Source organism: Gopherus evgoodei, chromosome 1 (genome assembly GCF_007399415.2).
Source record: "Gopherus evgoodei ecotype Sinaloan lineage chromosome 1, rGopEvg1_v1.p, whole genome shotgun sequence".
Lineage (NCBI taxonomy): Eukaryota > Metazoa > Chordata > Testudines > Testudinidae > Gopherus > Gopherus evgoodei.
The window spans coordinates 363,405,119-363,429,643 of record NC_044322.1 but is presented as its reverse complement, the minus strand read 5'-3'; the positions used below and the strand labels follow the sequence as shown (position 1 = coordinate 363,429,643).

Below are 24,525 nucleotides of genomic sequence, written 5' to 3'. Positions count from 1 at the left end.
GAGATCTTTGTCGCACAGCAGTTTTACTGAACTATTGTAGTCAGCATCCATTGGGTATAAAATCACCTGTAGAATAAGACAGGTTCAGTCGGAGATATATATTGAATAATGTCATCTTATATTTATAGAGTGCCTTTCCTTCCAAAGGGCTTTACAAGTCGTGCACAGCAGAGAGGAATTACGTCACCCTTCACGGAAATGCATCCACTTCTGGGGTGGAACAAGAGCTACCTAACTGTGCTGCAGTTCGGGCTGGGAAGTGAAATGTGTAACACGGCAAACCTTAAAGCTCGTGGTGAAGGCATTTCTAACAAAACAACTCTCAGCTAGCTGGGTTTAGGTAGCAAAGACTCAGAGGTGTGTTCACAAGGATTCACCTTCCACCCCTGGGAGCGGATGTTGAGCAGTGTGTCTGTGCTCGCTGTGAACGTCTGCAACTGGCTGTTGACTCTGCTGCTGGTCATGGGCTGCCTCTGTTGGGTGCTTGCTGCCACTTCTGCCCTGTTCTGAGGTTCCACTGCTTAACCCAGATCTTTAGTGATTTCACTGGGTAGCAGGAAACCTCAATGCCAGTGCTGCCTCTGCCTTGCAGTCAGGACAGCGGTGAAAGACAGACAAGTGTAAGGCATAGCCCCTAGACTTGCTTAGCAGCGCTTCACCTCTCGTAATCACTGAACAGAGACCGCAGTGATGCATAGATGCGCTGAGCTCGCTTCTAAAGTGGTGTTCACCTTCCATGTCTAAGGCAACACCTCCCCTGACCGACGTGGAAATCTCCCCAAGTTCATTGGAAGTTGGATCATGTTAAAAAACCCCTTTTGGGCTCTCTCACAGGGAAAGAGGGTTGATATTGCCTCCTCTCACTGATGTCTGTATCGATGGGCCAGCCAGACAGTGCCTGAGCTGCCATGAATGGTGAGGAGCGTTCATCTTGCCCGGGAAAGTTCTGAGCAAGAGATGAGCACTTCAGTTACGATGGAGGCACATGTGAGTGGATCTGTGCAGCTTCCTTGTAGCCCTTACTCCTTGCATGTGGACCAGGGTTGGATCCTCTTTTGGGATAGGCCAGAGGTGAGCGTACATAAACATTAATAAAGCAGGTTTCTTTTCTTCCGTGATGCACAGAGCCTTGAGCTCTTGCGGTCCAAGACTCATGTACCATACCAGATGTTCCCGGGGGGGGCCTTATGAACCCCTATCGTCATTCCACGGACCCTCGTCAGCAAAGATTCCTCTCTTGCTTATATTGGATTGTAGGTCAATGTACCCAACGCCAAATGGTCCCTTAGGGGCTAGAACACTGAGTGATGTGACTCCCTGAGGTCATGTTTGTATGTAGCTCGGGTGATTTGGCCTTTGCCGTAATATAGATTTATCATCTAGTTTAAAAAAACTCTCAATCTCCGTACACGTTTGTTTGCCCACCAAGATGTACTCACACATACATGACTAATTAAGACGAGCAGATAACCTCAAAAAGGATCACCTAGAAAAGTTAGATGGATGGTGGAGGTCCATGTGCAAGGCAAAATCAGAATATATAAGCATAGGGTTTGCCAATAGGATCCCTTCCAAGATGAAGTGCAGCAGATTCTTTACATGTAGCCATGGGAGAATTTGGTTTTATCAGTAAAAGTCGATTTAATCATGCATAGAAATCGACAAAAATATATTTTCATCGGTATCCGTAATTTAGATAGGCCGAGTTTGAAAAATGCTGCTTCAGAACTTATTAGAATTTGATTTAAGAATATTTACTTTGTATATTTTGCATAGGATGTTGATGCTTTGTGTTTTTAGCAGGATTCTGCTATAACTTCTTGAATTTCAACTTCTACTGTCATTCAATAATTCTCTCACTTCCCCTCTGCTTTCCTGCCACTCTGAAAACCTAAATCAGAATAAAACCCAGATAACCATAAAAATGTTTAAAACCCAGAATTTTGCACAACTGTGAACATTTAAATGGATAAAAATAAGTCCGTATTATCTGATTAAATTATTTTTTTTAAATCAAATTCTGCCAAACGTGTATTCATGTTGGTGGACGCTGCTTCCTGTTTTGTTCAGATGATAGTTGTGAATGGCAATAGCAGGATGAAGATCAATCGTGTGATGGTGATAATTAAGGAGACTGCTCTTCATGTTTAAACCTACTGCTTCCCATCTGTCTAAAGGGCTTTGCACACATTGGCTGGTTAATCCTCCAGGCACCCCTTGGAGATGACTGAGAATCCATTTATGGCCTTATTTGCTTGATTTTGTGGGCGCTGAGAACCCTACATGTTCGTTTCTTCTTTTTGCATGTGAGATTTTTTTTTCAAAATCTTGAAAAGTTGTGATAAATGTTACAATCGCTGCTGCTTGTTTATTTTGTTCATAACCTTTCTGCCAGGTGGAGTCGGCAGCAGCAAGGGCTGAGTTCAGCGTGTAGGAGTTTCTCTTAACATTGCAAAACAGAACCAGCTCGAGCCCCCAGCCAGTAATCTGCAAACATGGACCACCACCCTGGGTGCCTCTAAGAGGCAGAACTTCCCCTATTGCAAGCCTGGAGTCTGTGTGTAACAAGAGAGAACTTTTAATGAAAGGGAACCAAGTATTAGTTTGGGAAAACACCGCAGCCACATTCAAATCATGTAATCTCACCTCACTGTATTGTGCCCTGAGCAGTGTTCTTTGCCTCAGTTTCCCACCTTGCAGTGGGAAAGTCCGATGTCCCTTTAACGCATCACTCCCCGCTCCCTCTGCTGCACCCAGCTCCTGGCTGGCTGTATTTGGTTAGCAAAGACCCAGAGTTCAGAGGCACGTTCACAAGGGTTCACCTTCCACCCCGGGAGGGGGTGTCGAGCAGTGTGTCTGTGGTGTCTGTGCACGTCTGCAACTGGCTGGCTGCTGCCGCTGATGCTTTACTCTGCCGCTGCTGGTCACATGCTGCCTCTGTTGGACACTCACAGACACGTCTGCCCTGTTCTGAGCTTCTACTGCTTAACCTAGATCTTTAGTGGTTTCACTGGATAGCAGGAAACCTCACTGCCAGTGTAGCCTCTGCATTGTTTTTCCTTCCACCACTGTCCTGACAGCAGCGATTCACCGCTAGTCATCACTGAACAGAAACAATGGCGGTCAGGCTTTGTCTACGCTGGCTCTTCGTTGGCAAAACTTTTGTCGTTCAGGGGTGTGCGTGTGTGTGTGTGCGCGTGGGGTTTTTTTGTTGTTGTTTTTTTTAAAAAAGCCCACACTCCGAACCACAAAAGTTTCACTGATGAAAAAGCGCCAGTGTGAACGGCCCTTTGTCAGCAGGAGCACTTTCCGGTCAATAAAGCCGCTATTCCTAGGGTAGGGGAGGGGGGTGGACAAACAGCAGCCATTGACAAACAGCAGCTACACTGCGTGGCTTTTCGCGGCATGGCTGTTAGCAGCACAGCTGTGCCGCTAAAAGCCTCGTAGTGTAGCCACACCCAGAGTTGAGTCTAATTAGCTCTGTCTTTAAACGCTGGCGAGGGGATGGTACCCAGGATTTTCAAAACCCAAAGCAGTGGTAACTTAACTGTTTCGCTCCAGACACCCACACGAATAAATCAGTGGGAACACAGCAATTCTGCCTGTTGAAACTTTAATACGACTAAGCGTTTTCTTATCTAAAACTGCAATTTATTAGATTTAAGCACACACAGACATAAGCAATAGATTGAGGACATCCCAAATAGTTACCTAGAATTGGAGATGGTATTAAATAATTAATGGTGGATCTGCAATGCCCAGTCACTTCCCCACCAGGGAGTAAGATCTCAGGATAGCGTCAGAGGACTGCTCCAAAGTAGTTTCCAAGAACTGGAGGAGCCCGGGGAGACAGAGTGGAAACCTCTCTGCACCGTCTCTCTCAAATGTTTACCCCCCCTGCTGTGATGTTGCACTCCATATGTGTATGGAAATATGCTTATGAGTGTAAACATGATATAACTGGAATATACTTTATGCAAAGGGTCTTTTGTAAGGTATCATTATAGACCTTATAATCTATTGAGTGTGGTCATCCTATTTGTATGAATGTATCATGCTTGTATCTGAAACTAGAAATACGAAGTTAACTCTGAAGTCCTATTGTAATTATGCAAAGTGTGGGCCATTAATGTGGTTTGGAAGCTTGATGGCTCCCATTGACTAGGACAATTGACTGTAGATGGCTGTGTTTACTCGCAAACCTCCACTGCATGCATGCAGGCCAGTCCTGGAGGAATGGAGGGGGGGTCGCAGGACATGTGACTATGGCACGGGGTACTGGAATCCATCTTTAATCTGATGCTTTTCCATTTAGAAGGAGGGATGGGAACCCAGAGAGAGAGACAAAGGTTTCCTGCCTTGTGCCAAAACTATAAAAGGGGGTGGAACAGAACAAAGGCCTCTCAGTCATGTGGAATCCCCTGCTTTTCACCTGAGATGCCTGCTGGAACTAACAAGGGCTGTACCAGGGAAAGGGTCGGGCCCAGACTAGGAAGGAGTCTAGTCTGTGAAAGAAGCTGATTGGAACATCTCTGAGGGTGAGGTTTACCTGCATTCAGTTTCTTAATGTATTGGGCTTAGCCTTGTGTGTTTTGTTTTATTTTGCTTGGTAACTTACTTTGTTCTGTCTGTTATTACTTGGAACCACTTAAATCCTACTTTTTATGCTTAATAAAATCACTGTTGCTTATTAATTAACCCAGAGTGAGTGATTAATACCTGGGTGAGGAAACAGCTGTGCACATTGCTCATGCAGCTATATAAAGGGTGGGCAATTTGAGTTCACCATGTATATCAGGGATCTCAAACTTAAATGACCACGAGAGCCATGTGAGGACTAGTACATTGGCCCGAGGGCTGCATCACTGACACCCCATCCCGCTGCTCCCAGCCCCACCCCTACACCATTCCTTTCCTGAGGCCTTGCCTCAGTTCTGCCCCCTTCCTGCCCCTATTCCAACCACTTCCCCAAATCCCTGCCCCACCTTTTCTCTGCCTCCTCCCTTGAGTGTGCAGCTCCCCGCTCCTCCCCCTCCATCCTGGAAAGAGCTAAGCACTGCCAGACAGCTGATTGGCAGCGGGAAGTGCCTGGAGGTAGGCAGAGGAACTGGAAGGCAGCGCATTGGGGGTTGGGGGGGCGGCGGGTGAGGGGAACTTGGCAGCTGCAGGAAATAGCAGCAGGGGGGAAGGTGCGGGGAGCTTGGTGGGCTGTAGCAAATAACTCCACGGGCCGCGTGTTTGAGACCCTGCTGTATAAGCTTTATACAGAGTAAAATGGATTTATCTGGGGTTCGGATCCCATTGGGATCTGGGTGCTGGAGACAGGAGCACTTCTTAAGCTGTTTTCAGCTAAGTTTGCAGCTTTGGGGGGTGTGGGTCTGTGTTGCAGCAGGCTCGTGTGTCTGGCTCAACAAGGCAGGGTTCTGAAGTCTCAAACTGGCAGAGAAAACGGGCTCGGAGGTAGTCTCAGCACATCAGGTAAGAGTCCCAAGATGGGTCCTTGTGACCGAACCCGTCACATCTGCCTGCTCAGAAAGATCTCATCAAGGTCATTTTTCTACTGATCCCTTGGCCTGTTGACCAGAAGGATGCTGAGGACAGTGATTGCCATCTAGACTGCGAAGCTCATCAGCTCACTTCCATAGGCTCCTAAATAGCCATCAGCTGGTAACAACTTTTGACCACAGTCAGCTTGGGCTGAAAAGTGAAAGGCTTCCTGTCCCGTTCCTAGTCCCCCTCTTGTTGGGTGTCTCCGAGCCGCAGGCTTTGCCCTTATGACTAGAACAGGCTGATTCCTAGTGTATCGGTGTTTCGTGTCAGCGTTTCTCTCAGTGGCTTTATCACACCCGCGTTCCAAACTCCAAGCAGAGCTGGCAGCGCTCTCAGAATAATCCTCAGGGCGGCTGGTAACAAGCAGCAGGAGAGTTGAGCCGTTGGTGTTTGTTTTTCCAGGGCAGGAATTACTTCACAGTGAGAGTTACTCAGCTGTTCCCTGTCATCGCTGCATGGTGCCCTGCTCGGAGGTCAGGATAAGTGGGGGGGAAAGGGGGTTAGGCACAGGTCGGGCCCTGAGTTCTTACAAGTGCAATGACTCAGGCTGTTTCTGCTGTGTAATAGTCAGAGGGTCTTGAGCATACTCCTTCCAGCAAACTGCGAAGGGGTCACTATTTTTAGCTCTGGGCTTCTAAGCAGAGGATCTGTTGGTGCGGATGGAGTTGCAGTACGTTTTGTCAGTGAGGTGTCCTTCCACCGCTGGAGAGAGGAGAGCGACGTGTCCTGGCTGTCCTTCGTGCGATCCCAAACCCACATTTAAATGAGCACCGATTACTTGACATTCCTGGAGTTTTTGCCCTTATCGTGTGAATATCAGGAATTGGGGCCATCTCGATTCTTCCTGAGTGGTGTTCAGCCTCTCAAGAGCTTGCGGTACCAAAATGGCTTTTGGAGCCCATGAAACATCATTCTGTGGCATTGCAGCTTGATGATTTAGTGCGAAAGTGATAGCGGGTTGGAATGCGCTGGTGAAACATCAGCGTTTGTCCTGTAAGACACAGTCTGTAAAAGGGTTGCCTTCGCTCTCGTAGCATCATAAATTATAGATAGAAGTACCCACCTCCTGCAGTTCGTATTGGGTTTTCCTGTAGAAGAAGACTGTTGGGTCACATTTGACACCAAATACAGGTTGGGCACTGTGGGACGCCTCTTGGAGGCCATACACGGTGATATAACCAAGCGCAGTGTCTACACTGACGTTGCATTGATCTAACTGTGTCGCAAAACACTCCATGCCTCTCGTCGAGGTGGTTTTATTTTGTTGGTGTGGCAGGAGAGTTAAATCAGCGGGAGGAGCGTTGTCGTATGTCACTCTCCACTGTTTTGTTGACGAATGCTGACTGTGTGGTGTAGACAAGGCCTGAATGACTTGGTTTTAATGTAAAAGCAGCAAAGAATCCTGTGGCACCTTATAGACTAACAGACGTTTTGGAGCATGAGCTTTCGTGGGTGAATACCCACTTTGTCAGATGCAACGAATCCCACGAAAGCTCATGCTCTAAAACGTCTGTTGGTCTATAAGGTGCCACAGGATTCTTTGCTGCTTTTACAGATCCAGACTAACACGGCTACCCCTCTGATACTTGGTTTTAATGTGCACTGCAAGTTCCTTGAAGCAGGGATTGTCTCTGCCTCTAAGGGTCCAGCCAAGCAGAACCGGGGTCTGTAGGGCTTTCAGTGACGAACGCTTCCATCCTGGCAGCCAAGGCATAGCTGCAATCCATGCACTATAAACCATAGGGGAATAAGCAACACAGGACATGCCTCTTACAGAATACCCAATGACAGCACCACCGTGACCTCTGATTGCTCCAGGTGCATTATTTAGGCACAGAGGGAGTTCCAGGAAGCTGTCTCTGCAGCCTGGCGGTACCTGGCTTGGTGCTACAATGGACCTCATTCTTGTTCTCTGCTTCGGACTTTGGCTCTAACTCCTGGCTTTACTTCTCGTCACTGGTTCAACTCTGCCTCTAACCCCAGGCTTGGCTTCTGACGCCTGCTCCAGCCACTAAGCCTGACTGCTAGTCCTGCCCGATTGCCCACATCCCAGTCATGACACTCTGTTTCACTACCCTGCACTGCTGGGATTCTGATCCTCATTCTTCTTGGAAGATAAATCATAATTATTTGTATCTGTCCCCAGATTTTTGTGGCCCCTTTCACTGCAAAACTCCACGGCAATAGAAAGAACTTCAAAAATAATCCTGAGGAGACATTCCCTGCAGTACCAGCAACTCCCATGGGCTCAGGCCAGAGAACCTGAGGGTGCAATTGACTAGAAATGGTGAAATGCAAAAAGTAAACAAGTGGCATAAATAGTGTTGTCAATTAGATTTTAAAATGCCATTCTAGCAAACGACAGTGGTGCTGGTTCACACATTCAGTGGGTCTTGGCTTATGTGTATTGTATTATTTTTTTAGCTTAGCAGTAATTATGGATCCCCCCCTCACTTTAATAGTGTGATATTAAAGTGAACAAAGTGTATTCCAGACTCAGTCAGAGCTACCTAAACCCACCTACCATGTCTCATCCTCACCCTGGCTGCATTTTTTTTACACTGTGAGCATGATTTTTAAACTTGGGCACCTAAGTGAGAGAGGAAGGATGCGCGTGTAATTAAGGAACTGGCCTGAGAATCGGGAGATCTGGAGTCCGTTCCTGGTTCTTCCACAGACTGTCTCCTTGGAGAAAAGCACATTTCTGTCCTTCCATTTCCCATCTGTAAAATGGGGATAATACTTCCTTACCCACAGGGGTGTAGTTAAGGTACATTAATTAAATTCTTGTGAGGAACTTGGTGGTGGTAGAAAAGCCTGTTAATAATAATTAATACCTTGCTCTTACATAGCAGTTTTCATCCATGGATCTCAAAGTGCTTTATAGAGGAGGTCAGGATCATTATCTACATGTTACAGATGGGGAAACTGAGGCTTAGAGTGGGGACTTGACATGTGTAAGGTCACCCACAGGCCAGGAGCAGAGCTTGGAATAGAATCTAGGGTCTCTTGAGTCTCAGTCCAGTGCTTTCCACTAGGCCATGCTGCCCTAATCTAGTTAATTTAGGCGTCCAGTTCCCATGTGTTTGCTCAAATGAGTTGATCGGCCCCAAGGTGCCCTTTTGAGAACTCAGGCACTGGAACTGGTAAGTGGGGGGGCTCTGTCTCTAATTGCTAAGCCCTGCTTTCAAGCCTTTTTTTTTGTGTGTGTCTTCCCCAATAGAACTGTACAGCTACACAGAGGAGCCGGAGTTCACCATCAACAGAAAGTGCTTCGAAGAGGATTTTCAAACTCAAGGTATCCCAGTCCGGACTATTGCATCTCATGTGGCGAGATGGGTCCCAACCCTGAAAACCTGGCCTCATGAGGAGCCCTTATCTGGGTGAATGGACCTCAGCAGGACTGCCAGACGGGAGAGGTGCTTCTCGTGCCAATTCAGTTTTGCAGGGCTGGATCTGTATATTGCACCTTTAACTCAGGGTTTCAGGTGGGGTTTTGAGAATTGGGCCTATAAAATTACTTTCCCTGTGAGCCCAGCTGGAAGGAGTCAGCAGAAGATCATCAGATGTCACAATAACTAAGGCTGCGTTTTAGTCATGGGTATTTTTACTAAAAGTCATGGACAGGTCACGGGCAGTAAACAGAACTTCACGGCCCGTGACCTGTCCATGATTTGTACTATCTACCCAAACTAATCCTTGGGCCGGGGCCTCCCACTGGTGCTGGGGTGGGGAGGGTGGGCAGCAACACGCTGCCTGGGACCCCGGCTGGCTCCGTGTGTCCCTGCAGCTCCTAGAGGGAGGCCAAGGCCAGTGGGGGGCTCCATGCACAGCTCCCGCCAAGCTCCGGTTCCACAGCTCCCATTGGATGAGAGCTGTACCCAATGGGAGCTGCAGGGGCAGTGCCTGCAAGCAGGGACCCTTCACCTAGGTCAGGAGTTGCAGGGTCATGCTGGCCGCTTCCAGGGCGCCTCCCCTCCCCCAAGATAAGCGCTGCACCCCAACCCCCAGCCCTGAGTCCCCCCCCATCCTCCCGATACACCCAAACTGCTGCAGCTGGCCCAGGGGCTGCCAGAGTGTTCAGGTGGCCCCTTAGCCAGCCACATTGGCTGCTGCAAAAGTCACGGAAAGTCCCCAAATCTGTGCCTGGTGTGACAAATGCACAGCCTTAACAATAACCTATCACAACAACTGTGGGTGGTGGCAGGAGCGCCAGAATGGGTGGGGAGGGGGCAAGGGGCCATGGCTATCCACTTTTCGCCATGGGCCCTGCCCCTCTTTTCCCTCGCAAGGCCCCGCCCAGGTAAGAGCAGCCCATGGAGCTGTGGGGAGCTGCAGACCCTCAGCTGCCTGGGGTGGGGAGCCCCAGAGCAGCCCCTGGCCTGTGTCCCAAGCCCCCCTGCCCAGGGCAGATGGAGGGTCAGCAGCTTCCCAGCCAGCTGTTACCTCGGCCCAGCTCTGACTTTTAGAGGGGCGGGAGTGTGTCAAAGGAGGCGTGAGCTGTGTGCGGTCAGTCCTGAGTGGCTGGGGTTCGTGCAGAACGGCCATGCACACCTGGGAGGCAGGGATAAAGGGAAGAGCCGAAGCGCCACCACCTGGGGGCTCTCTTCCCCCCCCCCCCATGATTGCTCACCGGGGCGCGGCTCCGGCTGTCGGCCCCGGGGTGGCAGCAGCAGCGAAGAAGTAAAGGGGGCCAAGTGGGCTGTAAAAAGTGATATCGACGAATCACCCCTGAACGACTCCAGACACACAGAGGGGCCCGATCAAACAAGCTGGAGAACGGCCGCACTAAAGATTGCCAGGTGCTCAGGTACTGTGGTAACGGGGGGATAGAAGTACGGAAGGTTGTAACAGAGCAGACTAAACAAAGAGAAGCATGCGCTGCTCTTGTCCGTGAGGAGCAACCCAGCATCTTTGCCTCTACAGAAGATCCCAGCGCCTCTAAGGATCCCCTCGTTCTTCAGACATGAATTCTCACCGCTCCCCCGCTGACGTGGGTCTGTATCATCCTTGTTTCGCAGAGCGGGGGAACCGAAGCACAGAGCTAACGAGCGAATTGCCCACGGTTACTCAATGAGTTGGGGGCAGTCGGGAACAGAAGCCAGACGCGCATTACTAGCGCTTCCCTACTGGCTAGTGCCTGAGCGCGTGCTAATGCTTGAAACCCAGAACCGCTGCTGCCTGCGGAAGGCTTGTCTGGGGGGGGGGTTTGTTGAGATGAAGCTGACAGGTTCTGTGACATACACGTGTGCTTTGCAGCGGGCGTTCCTGCAGCCTTGGTTTCCCTACACGACGGGGGAAGTGAAGGGATCACGAGAGCAATGGCTGACTCAGCCTGCTGGGCTATTTCCCAGTGTCCCATGAGTTGGCTGTGTCCAACAGGAACAACCTGTAGGGTGGCCGCTGCCGCATCCCCAGAACGTCGGACATGCCGGTACTTCTGGGACTGGCGTGGGCCTGCCCCTGCTGGCATGACCTCACACACACACACTGCATGAGGTGGCTCTGCCCAGAAGAAGCCATTTTGAAGAGTGTGCCGTTCCGTCAGCATAACCACCCACACACGGTGCATGCGAGGTCATGCCCACGGGGAGGTGGAGTGGCATGCCCTTCAAAATGGTGTCCCCCAACCGTGATACCAGACTCTGGTTTAGTCTCTGTACCGGACAGGGGACAAAAGTGAACTGTCTGGCTTAAAACTAGACGAGTGGCCTCCTTGATGACATCGTCCATCTGAAGGAGGGTGCTGGGAACTGCTCCAGTGCCCAGAAAAGTCCGTGTGCGTCTCCAGCATGCCAGTGATACTGGCCACTATTCCACTTGGCTTCCTTCCACCTGCTTCGACACCCATCCCTGTAGTATCCAAGAGAGGCTGGAACGGGCTCCGTGAAGGGACCAGCCCATTGGGGGGCCAAGATCTTGGCTCATCGTCCTCTCGTTTCCAGTGCAGGGCAAGAGATGGCCGGAGCTGGACCTAGCGCAGCAGAAGGCCTATGTGATGCGGTTGCTGGACGGGCTGGAGGTGGTCAACAGGGACAAGAGACTGAAAGCAGCACGAGCAGTCCTTTATTTGGCACAAGGTAACTGCCTGGGCCCAGCAGACGGCACCGCGCCAGGTGGCATGTGCGCTGTGGGTTTACTTGGAAAGTTTGGTTGTTCCTAAGGCCAGGAGGAATTGTTTTCTCCCCCACTGCTGGACGGGTCGACTCAAAGCCCTGCATTGTCTAAACGCTTAGTTCTTGTCAAGTTGGGGTGTAAATCTGTCTGGTGCTTGCCTGCCACGTGCTGTGTCCGTGTGGACCTGGCTACTGGATGCTAAAAGGTCCTATGTGTGCTTTGATCTGTCCCGCATTGAAATGGGAGTGGATCAAAGCACACTAGGAAACGGAGAGTTCATGACAGCAAGGGCCAAGCGGACACTTAGCGTGCGGCAGGATAACGCGGGGTAGATTTCACCCCTGCTGGATGCAAATGGCATCTTCATTTACACCGGCCCTTACAGCACTTCAGCATTACCTGTCACCTTGGTAGGTTAGTGCTGGCCGAAGGCTGTTGTGCATCCAGACGCAGGGCTAATGTCAAGAAATGTTAAGAAATGACTCTCTTAGGAGACTGACTGGTTCATGGGCTTGGGAATAGAAACTGAAGACTTTAATCTCTAGATCTGGATACAGCCAGGTACTTGGCACCTAGGTTCTGCAGCAATGGGGCATTAGAAATGCCTAGTGTGGAGGTTGCTGGAATAAATCCAGCCCAGGTCGGCAGGGACTAAGTTATCATCTGCAGGCTGCTTGAAAAGAGTCCCATAGGAGACCCTTTATGATCATGATTTACAGCAGGGTCCTTCATTGCCCAGCTGGGTGGGTCCTTGCTAAGCATCTCCCTTTCCCCCACACTTGGCTTCTCTCTCTCCCCTTCCTTCCTGTGTTTCCTTCTGTCCTTCCTCCTCTGTTTTCATGTTGTGCAGGTCAGCCAGGAGGTAACTGGATATTGTCAGTCTGATCTTCGGCACCAAGAGACCCTCACTTTCTGAGTCAATTTCTCTTCCCCTCCCCCGAAATCATGACCTACCTTAGACCAAATGGAAACTGAAGGTGTTTGCCCCCAGTTAAGGAAGGTTTCTTTGACTGGGCGTTGGCTCTTCGTGCACACAGATGTATTGTTGTGCTGTTATTTAAAATCAGCCATCTGGTGAAGGTGGACAGGGTGGGGTGAGCGGTTGGTTCTCAGTGCAGTTCCTGGTGGATTGTTGTCAATCAGAAAGGCCATCACCACGTTAGGCACCATTAGAGATACAGAATTTAAGCTCGGAAGGGATCAGATCATGTAGTCTGACCTCTCCCATTGTACAGGGCACCAGCGCCAGCCAGCACCCTGGCACCAAACTCAACAAGTGAAGCCCAAACCAAGGTATTACAGCCCTCCGGAGACTAAATTAGAGTGTGCCACAAGTGGCGAGAAGGGGGGGCCGAGGTGCGCTGGTGCCCAAGGCCCTGCAATGGCAGGGAATTGATTTCATGAGTCAGACCCAGATGATTCTGGCAAGCAACCCGCACCTGCTGCTGCAGAGAAAGACGAACACTCCCACCCCCAAGGCCAGTCTCACTTGGGGGGAAATTCCCTCCCGACCCTGCATGTGGTGATCAGTTAGACCCTGAGCATGTTGGCTCCAGAATTGGAGAGAAGCCAGAGGTGGAATGGGGACTGAGCCCAAATTCCCCTTTCACTCCGATAAGTGGTCCCTCCGTATCAGGATGGAGGAAGCTTGCACGGTTGCTGCACCTGTTCGCCGTACTCCAGTCCTGCCAGCCTGGTACCTTTCACCAGCACTAACTTCACCTTCACACAGTTTGCTCCATCGGCCTCTCTGTTCCCCCAGGTGTATTTGGCGAGTGTGACGTGGAAGCGGAGGTCCTGCATTGGTCTCGGCACAATAACTTCCTGTTGTTCCAGATGGGGACTTTCTCAGCCTTCCTGGAGCTGCTGAACATGGAGATAGAGTGAGAGGGTTTAGCGTTGTCTGATCTGCTCTTGTCTTCGTAACGCATCCGTCCGCGGGATGTCCCTCTGTGGTTTCGGCTACTTGCTAATGACCATAACTGGAGTTTTGGTGGGGAGGCGGGGTGGAACAAAGGTGGTCTAATCACCAGAGCAATTCTCTCTGTGTGTGTGAGAGAGAGAGAGAGAGAGAGAGAGGGTTTAGTGTAGAAAGGACAATTTAGGGGTGGTTGCGGAATCTCCATCATTGGAAGGTTTTAAGAACAAGTTAGACAAACGCCTCTCAGGGATGGTCTAGTTATCGCATAGTCTCGCCTTGAGAGCAGGGGACTGGACTAGATGACCTCTCGAGGTCACTTCCTGTCCTACACTTCTGTGATTCTGTGGCTATTCATAGTGTAGATGTGGCCTTGTCTGGTCTGAGTGGTGGAGTCTCTCTCCATCCTGAGCAGCCACTGACTGACTGGAGATTTGACCGCGAACTCTCCTCCTCTTTCTTCACTGCAGCAACAGCCAGGCTTGCAGCAGTGCCCTGAGGAAACCAGCCATCTCCTTAGCGGATAGCACGGAGCTCAGGTAACCTGTCCTTCCCCCCCTTGTCCTCCACTCTAGAACCTGTCCGCCCGCCCTGGAGCGGGACGTGAGATGGGAAAGAGCTGTCAGGTCGGCGGGCACACCCAGCCCGTCTGTCCACTGCCTGGGCCAAGGCGCCAGGGAAATCACCAGGCGGCTTCTTTAAGCTTCAGAGCTCTTCAGGCTAAGTTCAGCGAGGGTGTCTGGTGGCCCCATGCCAGCTGCCCTGCAGAGAGAGGCAAGTGCTTTCAGCTCTCTGGGCCAGTGGAGTCTGGCATTGCTACTGCAGCGGCATGTTCAGCTCCTGGGAGGAAAGGGATGAAACCTTCAGTTGTCTTATGGCCCCTACTCCCTCTCTGAACTTGGAGGGGCATTGATGGACTCCTCAGAAGACTGTAGCAAGCCCTTTGCTGTGGGGAGGGTTGCCTGGATATGTTGTGTCTGAAGGAACAGGTGGGGAGACATGATCAAACTGAGGGGGGTCAGGAACAGGCGGGTAAACCCATCATCCAAGGGAGAAGCAGTATCTCAGCTGAGAAAATGCCTTATATTTTAGTTGTTCTTTCTATCCCCTTGCTGGCCCCGTGAGATCGTTCCAGGGCGTCACCCTAACGCAGCGGTCCCACAAGCGTCCGCCAGTTGCACCCCGAGCAGTTGCAGTGCGGCGGGATGGAAGGTCCAGCTTTAGAGACCTGCAGGTTCTGGCACAGGGGGGCAGATTGTGGAACAGTCGGGATTGTAATGTAGGGCCTGCCTGCTCGACTGCTGCCTGGCTGGATGGGCAGAGCGAAGGTCACTGGCTTGTTCCAGGAAAACCCCAGACTTTCTCTCCTCCTCCTGGACCTGCCTTAGTAGTGGAAGGGACAAGGTGGAGAGTCTGGGATTCCCCCCCAAATCCTACAGGCAGGGGCGACCTGTAGAGGAAATGCACCGTGGGTGGCCATGCGACCTGCCTGTCGTGACACCTTCTCTCCAGGGTGCTGCTGAGTGTCATGTACCTGATGGTGGAGAACATCCGTGTGGAGGCGGAGGCTGACCTGCCCGAGTGGAAGAGCTCCCGGGAGACCTTCAGGACAGAGCTGAGTGAGTAGCTGCCGCCCTCTGAAGCGCAGTTTCTCTCTCACGCACAGCCATGTCTGGAGGGTGGGGAGGTGCAGCCCGCTCCACCGTCCCATGCTCTGAAGGCCTCGGAGCAGTAGCTGTAAAACCAGAGGGAACAAACCACCAGCAAATGTAGTGGGATCCCCCTTATTCCACCAGCCTGAGGTCAAACCAAGTTTGGGCAAAGACTGTGGAGACTCTAGTGGTGGGCAGGGGGGATTGTTGGGGGCTAGTTACTGTCAGCACGTCGTCGAATAGAGTCCCTGACAGGACCTGCACGACATGCTAATAAACTCACTCCAGTGGCGAGAGCGTGCGGGACGGGGGAGCTTCTCTTTATTCCAAGCTTGTTTCATTTCGGTCCCCTCTCTCGCAGGTTTTCCTGTGCACAGCGAAGAACCGTTTGCTCTGTTGCTCTTCACCATGGTGGCCAAGTTCTGCAGTGGGCACGCCCCCCACTTCCCCATGAAGAAGGTCCTGCTCCTGCTGTGGAAGGTGCTTCTGGTGAGTTCGATCTTTTTGCTTTCCAAGAATCTCCTGAATTGGGGAGGGACTTGTATATTGGGGGGCTGCCACCTGGGCTCCTTTTGCTAATTAATTCAGCCTTGTAGACGTCCCAGCATCAGTCTCATTGTCACTTAAAATGCGTTTAATGCTGGATTGAAAAAGGCAATAGACAAGATACAAGAGAAAGCAACTTGCACTGCTCCGAGGGGATCTCCTGGTTTGAGTTACTTTCACCACCAGCTTTTGTAACACAGAAACTTCTGAGCGAGAAGGATCTGTGTTTGCCTAGCACGCCACAGCCCATGAGCAACTGGCTGCATTGGGAGTTTATAAAGTATAAAGCTCACTGGAGTCACTGGATGAAGGGATGCGCCGGCTGTGACATTTGGAGCTTAGCGAAGCATTTGTCATAGCGTCTCAGGAAATCTTACTTGAAAAATTCAGTTTGGCTTGGGGACAATTTGAAATGCAAACTGGTCGAAGAATCAGACATGCAAGATTTTTTGTGAGATTTAAATATGGGCTGGAGAAGATTGTAGGAGTGGGGTACCGCAGGGGTTTGTGTTAGGTCCAGGCTCATTAAATATCATCCATAAATACCTGGAAGAAGGGAGTAAGTGACATGTTACCCAAAAGGATATGGAAATTCTGGGGAGGCTGGAGGCAACACAGCATCTAGAAATCTGGATGAGAAATAACATGAAATTGAATCTCAAAAAAGATATACTGGTACTAGAAAAGGTTCAGAGAAGAGCAACTAAAATGATTAGGGGTTTGGAACAGGTCCCATATGAGGAGAGATTAAAGAGGCTAGGACTTTTCAGCTTGGAAAAGAGGAGACTAAGGGGGGATATGATAGAGGTACACCTCTACCTCGATATAACGTGGCCGGATATAACACGAATTTGGATATAACGCGGTAAAGCAGTGCTCCGGGAGGCAGGGCTGCGCACTCCAGTGGAGTTCGCTATAAAAGCAAGTTCAATATAACGCGGTTTCACTTACATAAGAGTTTTTGGCTCCTGAGGGCAGCATTATATTGAGGTAGAGGTGTATATAAAATCATGAGTGATGTGGAGAAAGTGGATAAGGAAAAGTTATTTACTTATTCCCATAATACAAGAACTAGGAGTCACCAAATGAAATTAATGGGCAGCAGGTTTAAAACAAATAAAAGGAAGTTCTCATGCAGCGCACAGTCAACTTGTGGAACTCCTTACCTGAGGAGGTTGTAAAGGCTGGACTATAACAGTGTTTAAAAGAGAACTGAATAAATTCCTCGAGGTTAAGTCCATTAATGGCTCTTATCCAGGATGGGTAAGGAATGGTGTCTCTAGCCTCTGTTTGTCAGAAGGTGGAGCTAGATGGCAGGAGAGAGATCACTTGATCATTGCCTGTTAGGTTCACACCCTCTGGGGCACTTGTGGAACTCCTTGCCTGAGGAGGTTGTGAAGGCTGGGACTATAACAGCGTTTAAAAGAGAACTGGATAAATTCATGGAGGTTAAGTCCATTAATGGCTATTAGCCAGGATGGGTAAGGAATGGTGTCCTAGCCTCTGTTTGTCAGAGGATGGAGATGGATGGCAGGAGAGAGATCACTTGATCATTGCCTGTTAGGTTCACACCCTCTGGGACACCTGGCATTGGCCACTGTCGGTAGACAGATACTGGGCTGGATGGACCTTTGGTCTGACCCGGTACGGCCGTTCTTATGTATGTTGTTATAATGTGAAAAAAGGTCCATGGGAAAGTAATTTGGAAACACCCATAATTAAATGAGAGGAAAATGCCTGTGAAGCAGAAATGCTCATATTTGATTTTCTAGGCCCAGAAAGGACCGTTAAGATCAGCCAGTCTGGGCTGTATAACGCTGGCCAGAGAGTTTCCTCCAGCGGTGTTGGAAGATCACTGGGGATGATGGTGGATATGCAGCTTGACAGGGAAATGAAAAAGGCCCTGCTGCGAGCTCTGGCTTTGGAGCCAGGAGGAAATAGTCCTCATCTTGCGTGGCTGCACCTAGATGATCTTCCTAGGAGAGAGAAGCTCTAGTCACGACAGTTAAGGGTGGGCACAAGCCTCCAGGTATTTGCGGGGTGCAAACCCCAAAGAGAGAAGATAATCATTGAGGGTAGCCCAAGAGGACCTGATGCTACGTCTAGACTGCGAGCTGGGGGTGTGATTCCCCTGTATTTCCGCACACGCTGGAGGTAGGCGTCCTTACGCCAGGGCAGGTGTAAATAGCAGTGTAGCTGCGCTTGCACGGGAAGCGGCCTCAGAGGCCAGACTGAGCTGTGCTGAGAACGTCCCTGCTGGTTTCTGGGGGAGTGTGAGGAACGGCTCATTTTCCCTTCTTTCTCTTCTACGCCTGGCCTGCCGGCCCGCAGTTCACCCTGGGGGGATTCGAGGCCCTCCAGGCCATGAAAACGAAGAAGCGGGAGGAGCTGGGCCTGCCACCTCTCCCGGAGGACAGCATCCAAGTCGTGCGCCGCATGCGGGCCGCATCACCTCCCACCTACACCATCGAACTCCTGGACCAGCAGTCGTCGAAACGCGGGCACCGGAGCAGGCGGGTAAGAGCTAGCGAGGCCGCTCTGGGAGGCAGCACGTGGCGTGGCGTTTCTCCAGAAGGGAACGTCCGTCCGACAGGAGAGGCTGCGTTCAGTAGCGCCTTTCTCTTTGCTCGATTCCCAGCGGGGCGGGGGTGTTTGCTAGTCATGTCCTGGAGATGGCATGTTTGATTTCTTATTAAGAAAAGGAGAGCGCATCCCAGACGTCTGATCCCCAGCTACGAGGAGCGAAGCACAACGTACTGAAGTACTGACCACAAACCAGGGCTCTCCTCCAGTTCAGCTGATGCATTATGCTCAGCGGTTCCAAAGTTTGCAGGAAAATAATTGGGTTCAAAGGAAGTGCTGGAAGGTATCCTGCCCCCTCCGGGGCGGGCAGCAAATCCAGCAGCCAGGGGCTCCATTTTGAAGGTTGCTTCATCTAGGCTGAGATGCCAAATAAAGAGACGAGGCCAAATGATGGACGTCCTCTCTCAAGAGAAACTTCAGTATTCAGCCCATGCAGCTTCCTGACCCCTAGGGAAGTGGAGCCTGAGAGTTTGTAAAATCCTTCCTCCTACCCACTGATTTCTCCTCTGTTTCCACGTGTGACAGCCCCTGGTGAAGCAAGACAGCCTGGACATCTATAACGAGAGGGACCCTTTCAAGAACGATGAGGCTGGAGTGGATGAAGAGGAAAATGATGACGTAGACAGCGGGATTGAGGGGGAGCTGGACCTGATGGAGCGGGATGCGATCATCCAGGCTGGGCCAGCTCAGCGCCCACCCATTGAGCGGGTGTCCTTCCCCAAAGGGCTTCCATGGGCACCCAAAGTCAGGTATAGCCATCTCATTTCATTGCCGCTTGCCCCTGCCCCAACTCCCCTTATGTTGCACTGAGTCATGGGTGGAATGCTTGCCTGAAAAGACTTCACTGTTTTCCCTACGTTGCCTGTCTCATACCACCTTTGGCTGGGATCTCCCAAAACTTTACAGGCCAAGTAAGATCAAATCAGGTCCATAGTGGGGTGGGAAGCCGGCCACTGTGGAAATCCCAGGTGTTGCAGGAAGTAGGGTTGATTCTTCTGTAGTACTCCATGTCCTTCTTACAGATCGGGGATGAAGGTCAGCGTTACTAGCCACTATTGATAGCTGAGCACTTCCCCAGTTGTGGCTTTAGGGAACTAGTCTTGAGAGCTGTTCAGGGAAATCACCTCTCGCCAGTTACGTAGCGAGTCTTATATCTGCCTGGATGGTGAACGTCCTCCAGTGGCTTCACTCTGATCTGGGAGCTCAGAGAACCTCCACTGTAGGTCTGGGGTGGGTAGGGAGACTAGATGTCCCAATTTTATAGGGACAGTCCCAATTTTAGGGTCTCTCTCTTTTTTTTTTTTTTTTTAAATATAGGCTCCTATTATCCCCATCCCCGTCCCTATTTTTCACACTTGCTGTCTGGTCACCTTAGGAGTGGGGGACATGTCTCTTTCTAGAGCTCAGAGGGGTAGCCGTGTTAGTCTGTATCAGCAAACACAACGAGGAGTCCTTGTGGCACCTTAGAGACTAACAAATTTATTTGGGCATAAGCTTTCGTGGGCTAGAACCCACTTCATCAGATGCATGGAGTAGAAAATACAGTAGCAGGTATATATACATAGTACATGAAAAGATGGGAGTTGCCTTACCAAGTGGCGGCTCAGGCTAACGAGACAATTCAATTAACAGTAGGATGCCGAGGGAGGAAGAATCACTTTTGTAGTGGTAATGAGGGTGGCCCATTTCAAACAGTTGACAAGAATGTGTGAGTAACAGTAAGGGGAACTTAGTATTGGGGAAATGAGTTTCTGTAACCAGTTTCTCCTCTCTTGGTTTTCACACCTCAACTGCTAGAACAGGGCCTCATCCTCCCTGATTGAACTGACCTCATTATCTCTAGCTTGCTTGCTAGCACACATATATATACCTGCCCCTGGATATTTCCATTACATGCATCTGAGGAAGTGGGTATTCACCCACGAAAGCTCATGCTCCAAAACGTCTGTTAGTCTATAAGGTGCCACAGGATTCTTTGCTGCTTTTACAGATCCAGACTAACACGGCTACCCTCTGATACTTGAGTTTCTGTAATGATACTGGATCTGATACAGATCCATGAGTTGTGTTACGCTTCGTGGCTGAGATCCCGGCCCCACTGAAGTCACCGTGAGATTGGCCATTGACTTCGGTAGAGGCAGGATTTGACCTGGACTTTAAAACGCAGGAGGCCACGTAGTTCTCTAGGTTGGGAGCAGTGCAAGGGTTAAAGTTGATCAACTGGGACAGATGAAGCTGCAGCCAGGCCTGTTCACTGCACTGCTCGTTACAATGGGCAAGACCCTGTTTCCCATGGAGCTCTGATGTCTCTGTCTCTGCAATACTGCGGGGCCCCGTGGTTATTCTGTCACCCTGCAAGTTACGGGGCTTTTATTTAGTTGGCTGCAAATTCCCCATAGAATGTGGACTGCAGTTGGGTTCGTTTTGCTTCTCACAGCTTCTCCTGGTCATACAAATTCTCCTGATGGCGTTAAGCTACCAGTTCTAGGGAAGGATGCTCAAGGCGGAACAGAACCAGCTTGCTCGCCGACGCCTGTAGTGCTCTGGAAGGCCAATGGGGTGGACTGCAGATGGCCCCTGCTGACTGCAGGGAGCAGAGCGGTTGAATAAGAAGGGGCTGGCTTTACAGAGTCGCTTTCTCAACTATACCCACGTGTTAAATGACTCTAGAGGTTTAGAATAAGTCCAGCTCATCTTGTTTCTATTGCTCCTGACGGCTAATTGGCTGGAGCAATGCACCTGTTTGCCAGGTGGCAGTAACGCCTCCACTAAGTGATACTGCAGGGTTGGATGTTACGTGCAGTGGGGCTGGTGTTTCGCTTCCAAGCAAACGTGATACTGATACGATGTGTGTGTGTTTTCCCCCTCTCTCCCTGGTTGTTTCTCCTGCCCCTCTATCAGACAGAAGGACATTGAGCATTTCCTGGAGGCAAGTAGGAACAAATTCATTGGATTCACCCTCGGACAGTGAGTATTGGGCATCTGGGAGAATAGAGTTGGTTTGGCTTTTGCCAGCAAGCAGTCTGTCCCCTGATCTGCCGTCATTGCGATGTTCGCTGGCTGCTGGGGAGGTGCTAGCCCTCAGCTTTCGGGAGGCAGCTGGCATGCTGAATGCTTAGGAGGCTGCGCGGCTGTTCTCAGTCTGTATCGGGGCCATGTTGCAATGTAAACCCATGTTCTAATGGATAGTGCTCGCTCCAAAGAGCTTATGGTCTAATGAAAAACAGAGCCAGTTTGGAGAACCGGACACTTCATGCAAGCTAAGCGGTCAGGGTGATAGCTGGCCCGGGTCGTCTTATTCCACAGATCTGATTGTTTGCGTTATAAATTTGCCTTTTGATGAGAGGAGGAGGAGAGTCAGGAGGTGGGGAGCATAGGGAGGGGGATGGGCAATGGGAGTTGTGGCTGGTGCAGATTCCTTAGTCCAGAAAAATATCTGCGTACGTTGTGGCATCAGCGTGGGAAGGGGCTGGAAGCTGCTGGTGCGGCTGCAGAAGGTCTGCCAGGAAAGAGGCCACCTTGGGAACTCCCGCAGCTGATTCTAGCTGCATTCGCTGCATGGCGATGAAGGCGGCTGGAGCTCAGTCTGGTCCAGGGTGAAAGCGGGACTGGGGAGTTGGGAGGGAGCCGACAAGTCCTGCACTGATCCCTGGTGTTGCTGGGAGCTAGTTGTATCTTGCAGGCCGTGGATGGCCTGGGAGACCTTCAGAGAACAACCAGACACTGTAGGGAGGAATGTTTGATAGTTCAGTGAGCACTCTTCTCTCTGGGTCAGGAACAAACCTGTGCCCTTTGGAGCAGAGCTGGAAAGCGCTGGCTGCCGACCTTCCCTTTCTGTGTAGCTGTGGTCGCAGGGCAGAGTATCAGAGTTCAGGATTTCACCTTGTGCCTTTTGTTGCATGTCCTAGGAGCATCAGCCCCTCCAGCAGTGCAGAGATGGAGGGAAAAGGGATGAGTGTTCGTGGCATTTAGCCATTGAGTTCCTGGGACATCTGGGTTTCATTCGTCTGACAGCAAACTGCCTGTCTTACTTCTGGTCTAAATCTGACAGGCAAAGTGTCCGTTCCAGATCTCCCTTTCGGGCTTGTATCGATCTTCTTCTTTCTTCCCCTCCCGCAGAGACACGGATACCTTAGTAGGGTTGCCCCAGCCCATCCATGAAAGCGTGAAGACTCTAAAGCAGGTAATGCAGTGGCTCTGTGCCTTAAACATCTGCAGTTGTTCTGGTCTGTGGGACCTTGATATAGGGGGTGGCTTGTCTGATATCTTGAATTGCGGGAATGCCACTGGCTCTTACACCCGGCAGCACTGGGATGCAGCCACCTCTGGGGTGGGAAATCTTTGGCCAGGATCACCAATGCAAAAGAGAAGGTCCATGCACACGCAGAGCAGGTGAGAAGTCTGGCTTAGCGTCTCGTGCATGCAAACTTTGCAGCTCTATCTACTTGCCTTGGGAGGCTGACAGACTGAGCCAACCCTGTGGGGGGGAGGGATTTGAACTTGGTTGCACTAGGGAGTGGAGGTATTATCACCTTGGACCGCTAACCCATCCTGTGTGGCTAGAATTGCTTCCCCGACAGAGTTCACATTACTCCTGAAGCCACTCCCACACCCTGTACTTATACCCCCGTTCAAGCACCCTCCAGAAAAAAAACAGGGGTTGCTCAGCACTCACCAGCTACAGCTGTTTAGGTGGGGCCACCAGATCAGCTGTTTGGCAGCTGGCAGGAGGTGCTTGGGGGAGGGGAGAGAGCAGCAAGTGGTGGGTGGGCAGGGGATCTTGGGAAGGGGTGAAGCATGGACGAGTAGAGGTGCGGAGGGGCAGAGCATGAATGAGTAGAGGTGGAGTGGGGGCGGAGCATGGCAGGAAGTGGTGGGGCGAGGCCTTTGGGTGGAGTGGGGTTGCAGCACCCATCGGGAAAAATAAAAGTTAGCCCCTGTGCCCCAGTCCATATTGCTTTCCAGCACCTGGCTGAAGACCAGATACAAGAAACGAAAGAGAAGGATACTCTCCCCACCCACCCCTTTTCAACTGGCCCTCTGGGTCTGTTAACAGTCTGTCCCTGACTGGGGCCTCTGGCTACTCTTGCAATATAAATAAGTGATGAAGTTGGAGGCTGTACCATTTGCAGTCATTAAATCTGCCCTGGAATCTTTTCGAAGCGTTAGGGTTGTTAACCCTGGTGTTGGCCAAACTAAGCTCGCCCTGCAGTTGCATTTGGATGGTGCAGCGGACTTTGTCTCTTCTCCTTCACCAATGTTGTGGTGCACTGTTAAGCCCTCGCTGGGTTGTGCTCCAGAGGATGCTGCATTTCAGTACTGGTTGAAGTGATTTCTGCGTGGGTAGTTTGTAAAGCACGTCACAGCCAGAGGAGTATCCCATGTGGGGATGGATTCTCACACTTCTGTGAAGATCTTTTCTGGTGGGATCTGTAAATCTCACCCTACTCTATCTGAACAGGAGAGGGAGATCAGCCTGTTTTTCATTGCCCAGTGTGTTCCTTCCCTTTCAGTCCTGGTGTTACTCTGCCTCTCTGGTTTGTGTTTCTCCAGCACAAGTATGTCTCTATCTCAGATGTTCAGATCAAAAACGAAGAGGAGCTGGAGAAGTGTCCCATGTCACTGGTAAGAAATCAGTACCCTCCGTAGCTAGACTGTGTCTGAAGGAGCAGTGTCTAAGGAGTGTGTCATTGTAGAGAGTTACCATGGCATGCTGATTGTTGTGTGTGTGTCCACGGAGGGCTTCAGTGGAGATACCCAAGTAGAATGGAAATAGGTTGAGTATAGAAAGTGGCACCTCGCTCTCCATTTGCTAGGACCCTGCCAGCTGCATCTAAGTTACATGTAACAGAACAGAGCAACCTCTTTCTGAAACAGGTACCAGCGTTGATACACAGGTACAGACTGCAAGGACTACAGGTCCCAAAATGCATTGCTCCACCTTGTGCCGAGTGGGCGGGTTGTACAAGGTGGAGTATTGCATGCTGGTACTTGTAGTCATTGGAGGCTACATTGGATGGCTGTGTCATCAAATGCCATAGGTTTGCTTTGAATCTCAGGACACGCATTGGCCTCCACTTCCCTAAGGCAACAGCATTCTTGGGCTTGGATCCAGGTTGTATTTGTCCCAGCAGCAGTGCTGAAAAGCCAGGCAGCGTC

The 24,525-nt window shown here is 50.7% G+C and overlaps 1 protein-coding gene across 6 annotated transcripts in view; it reads left to right on the top strand.

The window, feature by feature from the left end:
* The window catches only part of STRIP2 (striatin interacting protein 2), a 159,177-nt gene that overhangs the window by 8,731 nt on the left and 125,921 nt on the right, over positions 1 to 24,525 (top strand). For 4 of the 6 annotated variants that reach the window (XR_004002694.1, XR_004002713.1, XM_030580983.1 and 1 more), the window contains exons 3-14: positions 148 to 357; positions 8,774 to 8,848; positions 11,496 to 11,630; positions 13,430 to 13,550; positions 14,056 to 14,124; positions 15,098 to 15,204; positions 15,599 to 15,726; positions 18,115 to 18,300; positions 18,892 to 19,115; positions 21,268 to 21,333; positions 22,486 to 22,549; positions 23,920 to 23,991. Coding sequence is in view for 4 of the 6 variants with exons in the window: in XM_030580983.1 (XP_030436843.1) it covers positions 11,549 to 11,630; positions 13,430 to 13,550; positions 14,056 to 14,124; positions 15,098 to 15,204; positions 15,599 to 15,726; positions 18,115 to 18,300; positions 18,892 to 19,115; positions 21,268 to 21,333; positions 22,486 to 22,549; positions 23,920 to 23,991 (1,119 nt within the window). In the remaining 2 variants the exon portion in view is untranslated. Of the gene's footprint in view, positions 1 to 128; positions 358 to 8,773; positions 8,849 to 11,495; positions 11,631 to 13,429; positions 13,551 to 14,055; positions 14,125 to 15,097; positions 15,205 to 15,598; positions 15,727 to 18,114; positions 18,301 to 18,891; positions 19,116 to 21,267; positions 21,334 to 22,485; positions 22,550 to 23,919; positions 23,992 to 24,525 lie in introns of all 6 variants that reach the window. The other 2 variants (XM_030580817.1, XM_030580645.1) reach the window with 2 other exon arrangements.